Source organism: Anomalospiza imberbis, chromosome 17, assembly GCF_031753505.1.
Source record: "Anomalospiza imberbis isolate Cuckoo-Finch-1a 21T00152 chromosome 17, ASM3175350v1, whole genome shotgun sequence".
Taxonomy (NCBI): domain Eukaryota; kingdom Metazoa; phylum Chordata; class Aves; order Passeriformes; family Viduidae; genus Anomalospiza; species Anomalospiza imberbis.
Genome location: NC_089697.1, coordinates 1,213,379 through 1,229,246, shown reverse-complemented (window position 1 = coordinate 1,229,246; position 15,868 = coordinate 1,213,379). Strand labels below are relative to the sequence as shown.

General features: G+C 53.0%; 1 protein-coding gene across 1 annotated transcript in view; it reads left to right on the top strand.

The window, feature by feature from the left end:
• LOC137484411 (nesprin-1-like) overlaps nt 1-9,007 on the top strand; it is a 143,387-nt gene extending 134,380 nt beyond the window's left edge. The window contains exons 90-100 of the mRNA XM_068208285.1: nt 993-1,152; nt 1,729-2,032; nt 2,660-2,814; nt 3,758-4,099; nt 4,757-4,947; nt 6,256-6,383; nt 6,561-6,730; nt 7,475-7,651; nt 7,950-7,964; nt 8,260-8,394; nt 8,999-9,007. Coding sequence (XP_068064386.1) covers nt 993-1,152; nt 1,729-2,032; nt 2,660-2,814; nt 3,758-4,099; nt 4,757-4,947; nt 6,256-6,383; nt 6,561-6,730; nt 7,475-7,651; nt 7,950-7,964; nt 8,260-8,394; nt 8,999-9,007 — 1,786 coding nt within the window. The remainder of the gene's footprint in view (nt 1-992; nt 1,153-1,728; nt 2,033-2,659; nt 2,815-3,757; nt 4,100-4,756; nt 4,948-6,255; nt 6,384-6,560; nt 6,731-7,474; nt 7,652-7,949; nt 7,965-8,259; nt 8,395-8,998) is intronic.
• Nucleotides 9,008-15,868: the final 6,861 nt, after the last annotated feature.

Sequence of the window (15,868 nt, the reverse complement as noted above, 5' to 3'; positions counted from 1 at the left end):
GGATTTTGGGGTGGCTCTTTCCCTCTAGGGGGTATTGTGTTGTTAGGTGGGTGTGTTGACACTGCCCGAGCTGCATTGTAAGGAGCAGGGTTCATCCATCATCTCCACCTTGGGTCCTGTAACTTGAAGCCTTTGGGATGTGGATCAGCCTGGCCTCTGATGCTTTTTCTGGGCAGAACCATCTGAAGGCCCTGATTGCTGATCTAGGCCAGATTGCCCCCGGAGGCAGCCCAGCAACAAGAATGGCTCTGTTGCATGGTTCCTCATAAAATGTGCCCCGGTGCCTGGAGGGGGCCAAGCAGGCTCCCTGCCACCCTGCCCAGTCACAGGCTTTACTGACTGTGCAAAGAATGCAAGAAACAGGACCAAGGTATGGGGGGCTCCTCCAGCTGATCAAGTCCTGCCAGTCTTCAGTGCCACAGGATTCTTCTTCCAAGAAGAAGGCAAAGGAAAGGCAGGGCACTCCTGCTTGCCTGGAGCCTTCTGCATCTTCCATCAGCTTTTGCTCCAAGCCTCTGTTGCCACTTGGGCCTTTGTTTCTCCGGCTGAAAGTAGGATGGGTGCTGGTAGATCTTAGGGAACTCGCCTGAGATCCCCTGGCTGTAGGGTGCTGCTCCTCCTACCTGGACATACAAGATGGGGGAAGGAAACGTCTCTTCCATGTTGACCAAACCTCCCTCCCTTGGAGCCTGGTTAGTCCAAAGAAGAAAATGGTTCCTCTCCTCTAATGTCTTCATTGCAAGACTTTCTTAGGTTTGTATTCACATTCCCACCTCAAAAAGAAGGTAGGGCATGTAGGCAGGAACTCCCTGTTCTTTCAGGGCCAAAAGCAGAGTAGGCACATGCTGGGCTGGGACTGCAGGGGGAACAAGCAGCCAAGTTGTTTAGACAGAACTCATCAGACAGAGGAGTTTTTCCCTGAGGTGCTGCAAGTCCTGAGAGTTTATAAAATCTGATACCGTGTAGCAATGAGTTTCTTGCTTCCCTTCTAGGCTGATAGTGTCTCTGGAGGAGAAGAACCAGTGCCTCAGAACTCTGGAAGAGAAGCACCTGGCACTAAACTATCAGGTGTCTCCGCGTCAATCTGCTCTTCAGCAGGCCCAACAGCTCTCTTCTCACCGCGCTGGACAACTGCGGGAGCTCAACACCCAGGTAAGCTGTGCAGTGGCGTCCTCTTCTCCAGGGACACACAACAGCACCTTTGCCTTGGAGGCCCCAACCTCTTTCCCCTCCCAGCAGCACGCACAGCTGCCGTCTTCTGCCCGGGGCTGCTGCTGCACCCTGAGGCCGAGGCTGGATCTGCTGTCTGCTGCCCAAGTTTTGCACCGTTCTCTCCCGGCTCCCAGCAGGAAATCTGGGAGGGGAGCAGCAGCAGACTCCTCTGGAGCCTCTGTGTCCCTCAGTTAGCAGTGTTGTCCCAGACAGAGTTGGTGCCTGTGCCGGGCACTGAGCAATGTGGGGACACAGAGGTGGCTATGGCAGGCTGGGCAGGGCACTTCCAGCGCAGCCATCTCAGCTGCTGTTCAGAGCTGCAGCCTCACGGATTCCCATTGCCTCCCTTTCCCACTTTTCTCTACATTTGTCTCCTTTGGAATCCTTGCTTTTCTACCTTTTGGTTTTGGCATGGTTTTTGCCTGAAATAATTTCTTCTTTGCTGCTCTCCCTGCGGCCCACTCTGCAGCCTCAGGAGCAGCCCTGTCCCTGAGGCTCTGTGCATCCATCTTCCAGATCCAGACCCTGCACGACACAGTGCTGCAAATAGAGGCTTCCCTGGCAGCTCAAGAGAAGCAGCTGCTGCAGGAACTGGAGGAGTCTCCATTAGGAGATTGCGCTTTGAGGGACTCTGTTGAAGTGCTGGAGGCAGAGGTGTCTGAGCTGCATTTGAGGCTCCAGAGCTCTGAGGAAAGAGCAGAGGCCATGGCCATACAGTGTAAGGACATGGAGCTGGAGCTGAGGAAGACACAGGCCCAGAGGGACCATCTCAGAGCCCACAATCAGGAGCTGCTGAAACAGCTGGAGAAAAAAGAGCAAGGTACAGCTTCTCCTCTCCCACCCACTGCCCCATCCTGTCTCACCTGCGGGGATCTCGCTGATGGCTCGCAGAGGAAAAGTGCCCAGAGATGGCAGAGGGGAAAAACAACCAGCAGGAGATTTATCCATCCAAGTGCCAGTGAAAGCTTTTTCTTGAGAAAGATGCTGTGGCTGGCAGTGCCATCCGGCTGTGCCATGGCTGATCCCGTGCACAGCAGGAGCCTTCCAGGTGCCGTGTCTGTGCTGAGGAGCTGTAGCTGGATGCCTCAGCTCGATTCCCCCAAACTCCAGGCCCTGCCAGAGCCTCCAGGCTACTGGCCTCTCTGGAGCAGAGCTGCACAGGCATCCCTTCTCCTTTGTCTCTCTTGGATTGCTCACTCTGCACAAGGCCTAGAGCAAACACACTTTCCTGTCCCTCTGAACATTGCCCCTTTCATTCCTGCTTTTTTCTCTGCCTGCAAGGTTCCTTCCTTTCTGTCAGCTTTGGAGCCCTTGTGGGCTCAGGGCCTGGCAAACTCAGGCAGGCAGAGAAGACACTGCTGTTGTCTCTGCAGGATGCACATCAGTTTGCCTTTGCTTTGCTTTTCCCCTTCTCCTTTCTCCTGTTCCTTCCCCCTCCCTGCTGCAGATTTGTGGGAGGCAGCAGTCAAGCAGACCTCTCGAGAAACTGCCCTGGAGAAAGAGGCCTCTGAAAGACAGGAAGAGGCTGTGACTCTTCGTCAGGAGGTGGCATCTCTGCAGAGGAAATTGGAGAGCCTGCAGAAGGAAAGGATTGATGTGCTGGTGAGATTGGCAGATGCCACAAAGGGCCATTTCCTAGCTGTGTTTGCACATTCAGTTAATAGTTCTAAGGAGCACCTTTTTCCCGTTAAACTTTTCCAACTGCGTTCTTCTGAATAAGGAGGAGAAGATGTTGTAGTCATGTCAAAGCCAGTTAATGCTGAGGCTGCTGATTTTCCTTTATGCTGGGCTTCTGTGCCCTAAAAGCTATAGTTCTCAACATCCACACTGTCTCTATGGACATTGCATGGTTTGGGGAATTCCTCGTGTCCAAACCCACGTCCAGATTCCTAAATATCTGGATCTGGAAGGAGGGATGAGAGGAGCAAGTTTGCTGTTAATAGAAAGGTGTTTGGCCTTGGCCATCTGAGAGCAGCCAGTGGGGAGAGAAGAGAGGAAAGCCAAGTGCTGATCCACACCAGGACGTGTGCCTGCAAGGGGAGAACTCGTCCTGAGTGGCAGCAGAGGATGACAGAGGGATCTGGCCATTGCTGCTCCAAGAGAGGGCAGTGGGGCTCTCAGGGATGGAGCCATGGAAACTCTACACAGCAGAGCTGGAAAACCACTGCTGTCAGCCCAAGCCCAGGGAAGGAAATGCTGGGGGTGTTTGCTCTTCCCTTCCTCCCTGATGGAGAGCACATCCTCGTGGCACTGCCTAAATCCTGCTTAGCATGGACTTGAAATCCTGGCTGCAGATCTGGCAGCTCCTCCCCAGAGGAGCACTGGAGTGGGGCTGCAAGAGCTTGGGGAAGGGCAGAAAGGAAGCTGGGACAGGCTGAGGGAAGGAGCAGAATCAAGGGGGGAAGACCAGCAAAGGTCTGCAGCATCCCGAGGGGCAGAGAGAGAGGGGCAGCCAGTGCCTGCCCCTGCAGCAGGAGTCCAGATCTGGTCTGAAAAGCAAACCGAGGGGGCGAATGAGTGACTCTTTTTCTCCCTGTTTTGGCAGCATGAACGGAAATTGAACCAGCAGCACATGAGAGATGTGGAAGAGAAGAATGAAATGCACGCAGCTGAGTTAAGAAGACATAAGGAAAATACTCAAGAATCAGAAGTGGAGAGGGAAGGCGAGCAGGAAGAGTTGGAGCATGGGGCGGCTTCTTTGAAGAAATGGAGAGAGAACACCCAAGTACTGAGTGCTGCACTGAAGAAAAGTGAAATTGCCAAAGGGTCTCTGATGAAAGACTTGTACATCCTGATGGGGAAGTCTGGTATCCAGGCAGGCACTGGCATTGACCTTCAGTCCACTCCAGGGTCCCTGAATTATTCCAGTGCTGTTTCCCATGAGGAGGTGGGTCTCTATCCCTGTCAGTCCAGGCCTGCTTGGGTAAAGCAGCCCGGGCTGCAGCAGGCAGCCTTGTCTGTCTGCCTGGCTCCAGCCAGAGACCATTGACTGCCAGATTGTTTCCTGGCTCACCCAGAAAGACTGCTCCAGCTCTGCAGCTTACTGTTCCAATCTGCTCCAGGCCAAAAGCTAGGCATGGGGAGCTGCTTTTCCTGTGCCCACGCAACACATGGGGGTTTGGATTTGGTGTGGGAAGTAATGGAGCAGGTGAGCAGAGGGATGGACTAAACTGAGTGATGGACTAAAGTGGACCAATGGCTGAAAATCAGCTGCACTCCTGGTGCTTAGAGTAAATGGTATTGGCAGTTGCAGAAGATGCAGTATTTTTGGGTGACAACACGGAGTTTGGAGTGGGGATGTTTGTTGGGAAGGAGCTGTCTGGTCCCAGGCAAGCCAGCAGGGCCTGACACAGCACTTCCAAGGTAACAGTGCCAGAGGCTTTTGGCAGCCCCGGCTATCAGAGCTGCATAGGGCAGATGCTGTGAAACTTTGAGCCCAGAGCACAGGTGCTCCTTGTCCTCTGGCTGCCTGCGAGGTGCCACTGGCTGGCTCTGCACAGGGCTCCCGGGGAAGGGCTCGAGCTGTACCTTGTCCCACTTCCAGGTTTCCCAGGAGCAAGATTCATCGAGCTGCTCTCTGGAGCAGCTGAGCCCGGAATCCTCTGGCCAAGGGCACGCACTGGCCCAGGTGTGCCGAGAGCAGGAGCTGCTGGGCCAGAAGGCTGACCTTGAGGGCCGACTGGCAGCCATGGAGTGGCTCCAACAAGACCTTTCCAGGCAGCTGGAGGAGACCAGGTAAAGGCAGGGAGTAGAATCTTTTGTGGTATTTTAATATTCCCTGGTCAGAATATGGAAGAGTCTCAAGAACAAAAATATGTCACAATGGGAAGGTTCTTTTTCTGACACCTAAAGCCAGCAAAGGTCTCGTCAGCTCAGGAGCCATGAGCTCCTGTTTGTGCCGCCGAGCACACTCCTGTGGGAAGTCCAAAGCAATCCACCCAGCCCTGAACTGAGTAGTAGTTAAACCATGCAGATGCTGAGTGAAACCTCAGGTTTCTCTTGGCTTTGGTTCCTTGTTCTGGGCATTGAACATCCCTCATTCCTTACCAAGTAGCCTGACATGATCCTGATCTTCAGAACTGAAGCTTCGTCTTCAGCATTCCAGGCTCCAACCTTGGCACGTTGGGAGTAGCACACTGCCATTCAGGGGCAAGCCAGAGGCTCCTGCTGAAAATCTTGAGGGCTTTCTCCTTCCAAGCACACTCTTGAGAAGAGTGGGACAGGCCCTAGAGCTGGCTGGAGAGCAGCAGGGAAAGCTCTTTGGAATTCTCAACAGCCTCTGGGGATTCTTGCTGATTGTTGATGGGCACCCAGCTGCCAAACCTGCCAAGCTCCCTTTGGATGGTCCCTCTCACTCTGTAAAGAAGGACAAGTGCCTCGGGCTACTGCCTGCTTGGCCCACAACACTAAAATAAAGGTGGCAAGTCTACTCCATGACCTTGCAAGAGTTTAAACTGCAGTCTCTGCATTCAGGTGGTTGTTGTTCAGACAAAAGGGTGTTCTGAATTTTTACAAGTGCTGCCGTGACCATGAGATTTTACCGTGTCATGCAAAGTAGTTCTGAAGTCTCACAAATACAGGGTGTCTGGAAGATGATGTTCCTTTATGTCCATTATCAAGAGCATTAAAAAGTCAGCAGTCAGCAAGGACAAGAGTCTGTTGTGTCCCCCTGCAGAGCAGCTTGGAAGTGCTGATGAGAGAAGGGCTGTGAGCAGGGGCTGGGCTTTTGCTCGTCGCCCCAGCCTGTTTGGACACAGCTAGCCAGTGTCATAGGTCAGGATCAGCAACTGAAGGTTTGGCTGTTGAGGCCAAGTTGGGCTGGGCTGTCTGTGCTATGCCAGGCCATAGGGAAGGCCTGGGCAGTCCCTCAGAGGGCCCTGCTCTGCTGTTGAGATGGCACAAATGTGCCTTGTCTGGGCGAGTTTCCACGTGACCCATTTCCCATACTCAGGTGTGGGGATCTTGAGCCACGTCGTCCTGGAATAACCGGCTGTGGGTGTCTGGAGCAAGCAACTCATGTCTCTCCATATGTGCAACTCGTAGGTCAGCAAAGGAGAGCCTGGAATCCAAGCTGATTGCTGCTCAGCAGCAGATATCTCAGCTGGAGACCACCAGGAACCATCTGGAAGCTCAAGTGCTCACAGTCACACAGGCCAAGGAGATGATAGAAGGTGAGAACCTCGTGTGCTTTGTTTGTGGTGCTGCCCCTGCCTAGAGAACTAAGCACCCTGTAAAGCTGCCTCTGTCCACAGAGCTTCTGAGAAGTGGTGGGGCTGGTGGCACTGAAAGGGCCTGAGGTCAGTAAAGTCAGTAAAGACTCTGACTCTTGCTGTTGGTCTTGTTTGTAGGAGAAGTGAAGTGCCTGCAAGATGAGCTGGAAGCAGAGAGATCTCTCAGGAGGCAGGAACGGGAAGACACAGCTCAACAGCTCCTGCAGGCAGAGCAGCAGCATCATGAAAGCCTCAGGCTTCAGGGAACTGCTCAGCAACTGGAAATAAAGAAGCTCCTGCAAGACCTGGTAGGGGACAGTACACTTCTGGAGTGTCCAAGCCAGCCCTGTGGGTTGGTTTAGCACAAGCAGAGCCTGAGGGTGTGAAAGGGCAGCAATCCTCTGCCAAGGCCTCCCGCTGCTGGGCCGGGCAGCAGAGGCAGCAGCTTGGACTTGGAGGTGCCTGAGAGCCCCCAGGATGGTGCTGGGACAGTAAATGCAGCCACAGCTTCAATGAGGGCGTAAGAGGAGTTCCAGAGCAGGTTGGGCAGTGCCCACCCAAAGCGTGGCAGCCCAGGGCAGGATTGTCCCTGAGTCCCACCTGCCACGGAGCAGATGCCAGCGTGGAGCACTTGCCGGCATGGAGCAGATGCCAACAGTGCTGCTGGCTGCAGGCGTGGGAACTCGGTTCCTTTCTTGCTGTGCTTCCATGGTGGTCAGAGGGATTAGCTTAGGGCTGGAAGCAAATGGAACAGGCCCCTTGTCCCTGGTCCTTCAGTCCTTGTGACTGGGGTGTCAGGGAAGAGAAGGTGACACCTCCTTTTCTGAGCACTTGGACTCAACGCTTGGGAAGGTCTTTGCCAACAGAAGAGATTCCACGAGTCTGTGATTCTTGCACCTGCTGAGCCTCCTTTTGAATTCCATGACAGGACACGGTTTCTGGAGTGCTGTTGTCTTTTCCGGTTGGGGGCTGTGGGAGGGATGAAGCTTCACCTTTTTCAGCAAGGAGCTTGCCTGGGACTTCATCTTGCAAATTTCTCCTCCCCTCCTCAGGCAAGTGAGCGCGAAAGGCACCGTGCAGAGATGCAGGAGACGCTGGAGCAATGGGAAAAAGAGAAGGCAGAGAGAGAGCAGGAGCACAAGAAGGTGCTGTTTGAGATGAGGCAGAAAGATGCCACCCTGCTGGCCCAACAAGAAGAACTAAGGAGATTTGAAAATGCCAAGCGAGAGGTAATGACTGAGAGAGGAGAACTGGTGTGATTTTTTGCAAGGCTGGAGCTGTGGGAGATGGCAGGACATGGGGCTGTGTGGAGCATGCCCTCCGTGTCTTCTACATTGAACTGGGGGAGGTGAAAGCTGAACGGGGCTGTCTTTGGGACCAGCAATGAGCCCTCTCATAGGAAGCCAGGCAGAAACATCAGCTATCAGCTGAGATCTTTGTGCTGCTCTTGTGCTCTGTTGTTCTAAGATGTACCTCAGGGTACCTTCGCTGTTCTCTTTCCGCTCCCCTTTTGGTGTGTACTGGTAGGTGTTCACAGCCAAAGTGAGTTTGTAGCTCTTTTCTTATGTGGGAACAGGGAGGGTGCAGCAGGAACACTGACAAGAGAAAAATCTTTTTAAAGACTTGCCTGGAGTATTTCTGAACAGTAACCCAGAGTTGTCTTCTGGGCTGTGTTTTAAGTCACTTCCTGGGAAGCTGTGTTGGCCCCGGGGCAGGCAGTGGCCCAGGGGAGCAGCAGCCGAGTGCTGTGAGAGCACGTGAGCCCATCAGTCTTTGCCTCTGCCACACGGATGCTGCAGGAGAAGTGTGAAGCCCTCTGCTCTTTCCTTCGGTGCAGGTGCTGCTGGAAGAGCAGAAGGAGAAGAGTGCTTTATCAGAGGCACTGCTCCAGACTCAGGGAGAGCTCAGCCGAGCCCACCAGCAGGTCCAGCAGCTCAGGCAGGAGGTGAAAGAGCTGCAAGAGAAGGGGCAGGTAAGTGTGAGTAGGCAGGCAACAGAGGGCAGGGCAGGGACAAGGGCACAAAAGGCAGCTCCTGGGACTGAGGAGGCAAGGGCTGCTTCAGGCCCTGGGAGCACAGAGCCTGGTAAGCTCCAGAGCTCAGCCCCAGGAAGGAAGGCTTGCTTGGAAGCAGAGCTAGCTGGAGAAGCCAAAAGAAGCAGCTGAAGGAAGGGGATTTTGAGGTAGCACGTGGAACAAGCTGAGCCTGAGGGCAGGTCCCAGGAAGTTGCTCTGCATTTTTGTTGCCAGACCATCAAGGCAAATCTGCAAGTTGAGCTGCAGGAAGCTCGCAGTGGAGTCCAGGCAGCACTGAGGAGGCACAAGGAAGAGCTACAAGGCCTCAAAGAGGAAATGAATCTGCTCCTTGAGCAGAGGGAGGCTCTACAAAAGCAGGTGTGTGAAACAGCACTGGCACTGCGGCCATGCAGCGAGGGGTCTGTGGCCTTCTTGCTTTTCCATGGCAGAGCAGCAGCTGGTGGGGTGATCCCTGGGGCTGTCTTGGGCTCTGGGGGCTCCATGGCAGCTGCTCTGCAGGACACCCAGTGCTCTGCTGAATCTCAGCTGCTGCTCTGGTCAGCTGGGCTAGTCCTCTGGGCTGTTGGCCAGCAACCATCAGCATGGATTCCTGCTGGCCTCTCCTTGCCAGCCTTGGTTTGGGAGGTGCTTTTTCAGGTGCCCTGTCCATATCCAGTGTGAATCTGGTGCTCTCAGGACAGGGAGAAATGGAAAGTTGTCCTTTGCCTTTCCTCTCAGCCTGTGCTGTGGCTGACAGTGACAAGCTGTGGCTGCAGCCCCTGACTGCTTTGTTCCCTTTGACTGGAGGTGGGAGAGTTGACATCTCAGCTGGCAGCCTCCCGAGAGTCCCAGGAAACAACTGTCCAGAGAGCCCAGCAAGAGGTGAGGGAGGCCCAGGAAGAGTCCAGGCAGAAGCTGTTGGAGGTTGAGCATGTCCAGAAGATGCTGAAGGAGGCAGAAAATCAGAACAAGGAGCTGCAAGTGCATCTGGAGTCCTTGGAGAGGGAATGGAGTCAACGGGAAGAAGTGGCTCAGCGAAATTCAGAATTGCAGGCTTCCGTGAATGCCCTAGAGAAGGAAAAAGCCAGGTAAATGAAAGCCTGTGGGACTCTGCATTGTGGTGAATGGATTCCCTCTTTGCCCTCTTTGCACCTGCCAGGGGCTCTGGCAGCATTTCCTAAGTGGCAGATTCTGAACTCTCCGTGTAGACACTTCTCCTTGTCTGGATGTTGTCTTTCATTTTCTTTACTTTTAAGACTTCAAACAGAGTTTTTCTGCAGAGAAAGGATTTTGGGGTAGCTCTTTCCCTCTAGGGGGTATTGTGTTTTTAGGTGGGTGTGTTGACACTGCCCGAGCTGCATTGTGAGGAGCTGGATACATCCATCAGCTCCACCTTGGATCCTGTAACTTGAAGCCTCTGGGATGTGGATCAGCCTGGCATCTGATGCTTTTTCTGGGCAGAACCATCTGAAGGCCCTGATTGCTGATCTAGGCCAGATTGCCCCTGGTGGCAGCCCAGCAACAAGAATGGCTCTGTTGCATGGTTCCTCATAAAATGTGCCCCGGTGCCTGGAGGGGGCCAAGCAGGCTCCCTGCCACCCTGCCCAGTCACAGGCTTTACTGACTGTGCAAAGAATGCAAGAAACAGGACCAAGGTATGGGGGTCTCCTCCAGCTGATCAAGTCCTGCCAGTCTTCAGTGCCACAGGATTCTTCTTCCAAGAAGAAGGCAAAGGAAAGGCAGGGCACTCCTGCTTGCCTGGAGCCTTCTGCATCTTCCATCAGCTTTTGCTCCAAGCCTCTGTTGCCACTTGGGCCTTTGTTTCTCCGGCTGAAAGTAGGATGGGTGCTGGTAAATCTTAGGGAACTCGCCTGAGATCCCCTGGCTGTAGGGTGCTGCTCCTCCTACCTGGACATACAAGATGGGGGAAGGAAACGTCTCTTCCATGTTGACCAAACCTCCCTCCCTTGGAGCCTGGTTAGTCCAAAGAAGAAAATGGTTCCTCTCCTCTAATGTCTTCATTGCAAGATTTTCTTAGGTTTGTATTCACATTCCCACCTCAAAAAGAAGGTAGGGCATGTAGGCAGGAACTCCCTGTTCTTTTAGGGCCAAAAGCGGAGTAGGCACATGCTGGGCTGTGACTGCAGGGGGAACAAACAGCCAAGTTGTTTAGACAGACCTCATCAGACAGAGGAGTTTTTCCCTGAGGTGCTGCAAGTCCTGAGAGTTTATAAAATCTGCTACCATGTAGCAATGAGTTTCTTGCTTCCCTTCTAGGCTGATAGTGTCTCTGGAGGAGAAGAGCCAGTGCCTCAGAACGCTGGAAGAGAAGCACCTGGCACTGAACTATCAGGTGTCTCCGTGTCAATCTGCTCTTCAGCAGGCCCAACAGCTCTCTTCTCACTGCGCTAGAAAACTGCGGGAGCTCAACACCCAGGTAAGCTGTGCAGTGGCATCCTCTTCTCCAGGGACACACAACAGCACCTTTGCCTTGGAGGCCCCAACCTCTTTCCCCTCCCAGCAGCACGCACAGCTGCCGTCTTCTGCCCGGGGCTGCTGCTGCACCCTGAGGCCGAGGCTGGATCTGCTGTCTGCTGCCCAAGTTTTGCACCGTTCTCTCCCGGCTCCCAGCAGGAAATCTGGGAGGGGAGCAGCAGCAGACTCCTCTGGAGCCTCTGTGTCCCTCAGTTAGCAGTGTTGTCCCAGACAGTGTTGGTGCCTGTGCCGGGCACTGAGCAATGTGGGGACACAGAGGTGGCTATGGCAGGCTGGGCAGGGCACTTCCAGCGCAGCCATCTCAGCTGCTGTTCAGAGCTGCAGCCTCAAAGATGCCCAGTGCCTCCCTTTCCCTCTTCTCTCTACATTTGTCTCCTTTGGAATCCTTGCTTCTTTGCATTCTTGTTTTGGTGTGTTTTTGGCTTGCAATCATTTCTGTTTCATTGCTCTCCCTACGGCCCCCTCTGCAGCCTCAGGAGCAGCCCTGTCCCTGAGGCTCTGTGCATCCATCTTCCAGATGCAGGCCCTTCAGCACAGAGTGCTGCAGATGGCGGCTTCCCTGGCAACCCAAGAGAAGCAGCTGCTGCAGGAACTGGAGGAGTCTCCATTAGGAGAATGTGCTTTGAGGGACTCCGTGGACGTGCTGGAGGCTGAGGTGTCTGAGCTGCGTGTGAGGCTCCAGAGCACTGATGACTGTCCCCGTTGCGGCAGGACCCGAACAGAATGGATCGAATTCAGAAGACGAGAAGAGAACTAAACTCAACCGATTTTTTTCATGTATCGCTCTTTTTCTAGAGAACATCGTACAGACCAATTTCATTTGTCTTAAAGTAAAAACATCTCACACCATTGGTGCTCTGTGAAACTCTTTCCTAGGCCCAACCTGGTAGAAACCTCTCCTTTTCTCTCTGACTGAACTGAGAATATCCATAGATGACAAAGCTCTTGCCTTGGCCATACAGTGTAAGGCCGTGTATGGATATTCTCAGTTCAGTCAGAGAGAAAAAGAGAGAGATTCTACCAGGCTAAGCCTGAGAGAGAACTGGAAAGGAATGTAAATAATTCACTATCTGCCTTGCTGTTCACATTGTTTGTAGATATGTTCTGCCACCGTGCATCATTCACTGCACACTAACAGTGTGAGATGTTTTGACTTTAAGACCAATGAAATTAGCCTGCACGATGCTCTCTATAAAAGAGCGATGTATTTGAAATAAATGAGTAGGAATTCTCGTCTTCTGACTTGGAGTCTTTTGTTCTCGTCCTGCTTCAACAACGCTATCTGTTGACTCCTGTCATGAACTGCACCCTACCCTGAAGGAACAGCGTCTGGTGGACTCTTACTGCAGCCTCGGCTGAAGACCCGAGCCCTGGCATCTTGCAGGGGTCGCTCTGCGGCCGCGGCTGCACGCCAGCAGCTTGGAGGCTCTGGCCGGACACCGTTGCCCTCTTGAGAGAGGTAACGCTGAAACCGCGTGCCTTCTGGAGAAGGCTTGGTCCTGTCTGGACCGTGGGTCGGCTCTTAGAAGCCGAGAACTGAGCGGGACAGGTTTTCCCTGAAATAGCAGACTGTCTGTCTCTTGAAGTGGACGTTTGCTAAGGGAGGGTTTCCTTGGAACATGGGAAACCAGCTTTCTGCAGCGGAACGGCTGATTTTGACTGCCTGGCAGGGGTATATCCCTCAGCTGGGGGTTCTGGTCTCTGAGACCGAGCTCGTCCTCTTCCTGGGTTGGCTCAGGACTGAAATGAACAGGGCTTATGCCTTTATTAATGTTCAGCTCTTTATTAAAGAGATCAGCTGAGCAGTGGTCCTGAACAGAGCTTGCCCGCGTTGTTGTAGCTCTTCCAGGTGCCAGAAAGGAAGGAAGCATGCAGAGTCTGTCTCTGAAGTCCAGAGCAGCAGCTGTCTCTTCTTCTTTCCTGTGGCACAACCGGTGGCCAAAGGATGAGGAGGCGTGAAGTGCACAGTCTGTTGCTGAAGTCCAGAACAACAGCTGTCCCAGCTCCTTCCCTGGTGGCAGCCCCAGCGCAGGCCCCCTGGCTCTTCTGGCTCCACTTGACCCTGGCCCACCCCAGTCTAGTTGCTTTGAAGTTATGGTGACAGACAACAGTTGATCACGGGTTGTGTTTCCCTCTTCCTCGGCTAGGGCATTTGTCCATCCCCCTCTACTGTGTTTAGTTTTTTATTTAGGGGTGTCTTTACCCCCCAAAAATACTCCCATGATCCCAGGGGGTTTTCTTATTTGCACGTTAGTCCCAGAATGTCAGTGTGGTGGGGGGGAAGGCAGGTTACCTCTGGGTAGTTTAGGGAAAACAAACAGAGCAATTAACTAATTAACATTTCAATACCGGTAGCCAGCAGTCATTCCAGTGTTGCCATGGGAACTAGGAAGGCCCTGCCCACTTCTCTGGGGAACACCTGGAAACTTTGTTCATAACAAATCCCTCCTCTATTTCTTTGATCGGACTTAAGCCCGCATCAACTTACAGTCTTTGGCTTTTGAGGGCTAACTTCTTTTGGCATTTGTATGCTTTTACTTAGGTCTGATGGTAATTTTCCTCTTCTTTAGAAACTAAGTAAGACTCAATAATATTCTAATTAAAAAACGTTCTTCAGTTAACTCCTTTGGCTAAAGTACACTTATTCTTATTAAACAATTACAAAAAACCTGAGGGTTCCAAAGGAGGCTCCTTCTCCATCCCTTCCGCCGGGCCGCCCGCCATTGCTGTGTGCAGAGAGGCGGCCGAGCTCGCGCCAACGCACCCCCTGCAGCCGCGGGGGAATCATCGCCCTCGCCCTGCCCGGCCGGGAGCCCGCGGCGCCCCTGCTGGCTGTGCCCGGAACTGCGCCGCAGGGGAAGGTGCCTGCGGCCGGGAGAAGGCTGGCGCTGGGTCTGTGCCTCTGTTCGTTGTTGCTGCCGGGGTTGGTGTTTGTTTGCCCTGTTACACACACACGCTAGTAAGGAACTGCTATTCCTTTTCTCCTATCTTTGCCTGAAAGCCCTGTAATTTCAAAGTTATAATAATTCCAAGGGAAGGGGGTCATATTTTCCATTCTAAGGGAGCTTGCTGCCTTCCTTGGCAGACACCTGTCTTTCAAACCGAGACACTCAGACATTGGATCCCTTCCTTCCTGGTCTTCCAGGGCTTTCTATGATGGTGATTCTGCTGGCTGTCCCTGGAAACAAACCTCTCTCTTACACTTGTTATATGCCGCTCCCAGAGAGAAAGGGGCCCTGGCTCCCTCACGAACACCTGTTCAATCCCCACATCCTGGGCCAAGGAGCCCAAAACCCTTGCTGCAGTATCATCATGTTGCACGCCTGTACCCATAAGGTCCCAAACTTGAATCAACCAGGTTGAAAAAGCCTCATGTCCCTGTTGTGCAATGTCTTTCCACAGATTGTGGAGACTGTCAAACAACAGGGACTCAGTGATGATCTCGGGTTTTGGCTCCTCTGCTGGTTGTGAGGGCCTTGGCTCCACGTTCACATTAACTCAGTACATTGATTTGGAGACTTCCTCCTCTGCAGAGGGGCGACTGCTGCTGGCTGTGGCCGGCCTTGTGGTTGAGCTGGAACCTGGACAGTTGTAACATCCGTGGGTTCTACTGCTGCACCATCAGCCTTTCCCTCTGATTGCAGCTGGTGCTGCTGGACCATGTCCCTGCCCTCTGTGTCAGGTTTTGGGGTAGCTACCCAAGGTAACCTCAACCTGTCTTAGAATGGTGAACAGACCTTGCTGAATAAACACAGCAAAAACATAAGTAGATGATCTCTTTAGCTTCTAGGTGAAATTTAAACTCTTCAAAAGCTGTTGGCTTAGGCCCAAAGAAGTGAGTGAAGAGTTGGGAGAAAACTCCCCCCGTGTTGCTTCATCACAATAGGTACCATTAGTAAGAAAACCCCAAAGACATGAACTTAGCCCATGACTGCTACATAGCCATGTGCCCACATTCCAGAAGAAATTTACAAGCATTGAATTTCTTGCCTTGTTGGCGTGTTCTACAAACTCGATAACAACCCCAATGCTCTTAGTCATGAGACCCATGTTTTGATAAGGGACTGCAAATTGGAAAAATGTAGCCGCAATCATGTGCCAAGCAAACCAGGGTAAGCTAGACCACATGATGCCACTTAACGAGGTGTTTTATCCTGTGCTCCAGAACTGTCATTCTCTTTTCACCATTTCCTCTCGATGCTTTCGTGCCATACACTGGGCAGCAATAATTGTCTTGGTTTTAAAAGACAGATGTCTGCCAAGCAAAGCAGGAACCTTCCTGGAATGGAAAAAATCACCCCTTCCCTCCAAATTATTCCAACTTCAAAATTACAGGGTTTCCAGGCAAAAATAAAGGAACAGCAATAACAGTTCTCTGCTAGATATAAAACAGAATGAACAACAAACAACACAAGAAAACAATAACAGGAGTTTTCCACCCGTCAAGCACCACTTTCCCCTTTGGTGCAGTTACAACCACAGCCAGCAGAGGGAGCTGGCGGGCCCCAGTGAGGCAGGGCGGGTGCGATGATTCCCGCCAGCCAGCAGGGGGCGCTCCAATGCGAGCTTGGCACCATTCCCAGGTGTGCTGGCGTCTCCGGGGAGGGGCAGGAGGGGAAATTGCTCCATTTGTGAATTCACAGGCAGCAAGCAGTCTCAGCAACATCACCGGCAGAGGGCAGAAAACAGAGAGGGCAGGCAGATCAGATCAAGCAGCAGTGGAGCTCAGCATCACCCACCGGCAGCCAGCAGAAACGTTGAAGGCAGGCAGATCCGATTCTAACACCAAGTTAAAATGTAGCCATACCCCCAGCTAGATAAACATGCACACCCCAACATCCCCAGGGCCGCTCCTCCCATTCCCCCACTGGAAGGGAAGAGGCAGCCCCAGCCCCACCCTCTGTGGGATCCCAGCTGGAGCTTATGCCTCTCCTGA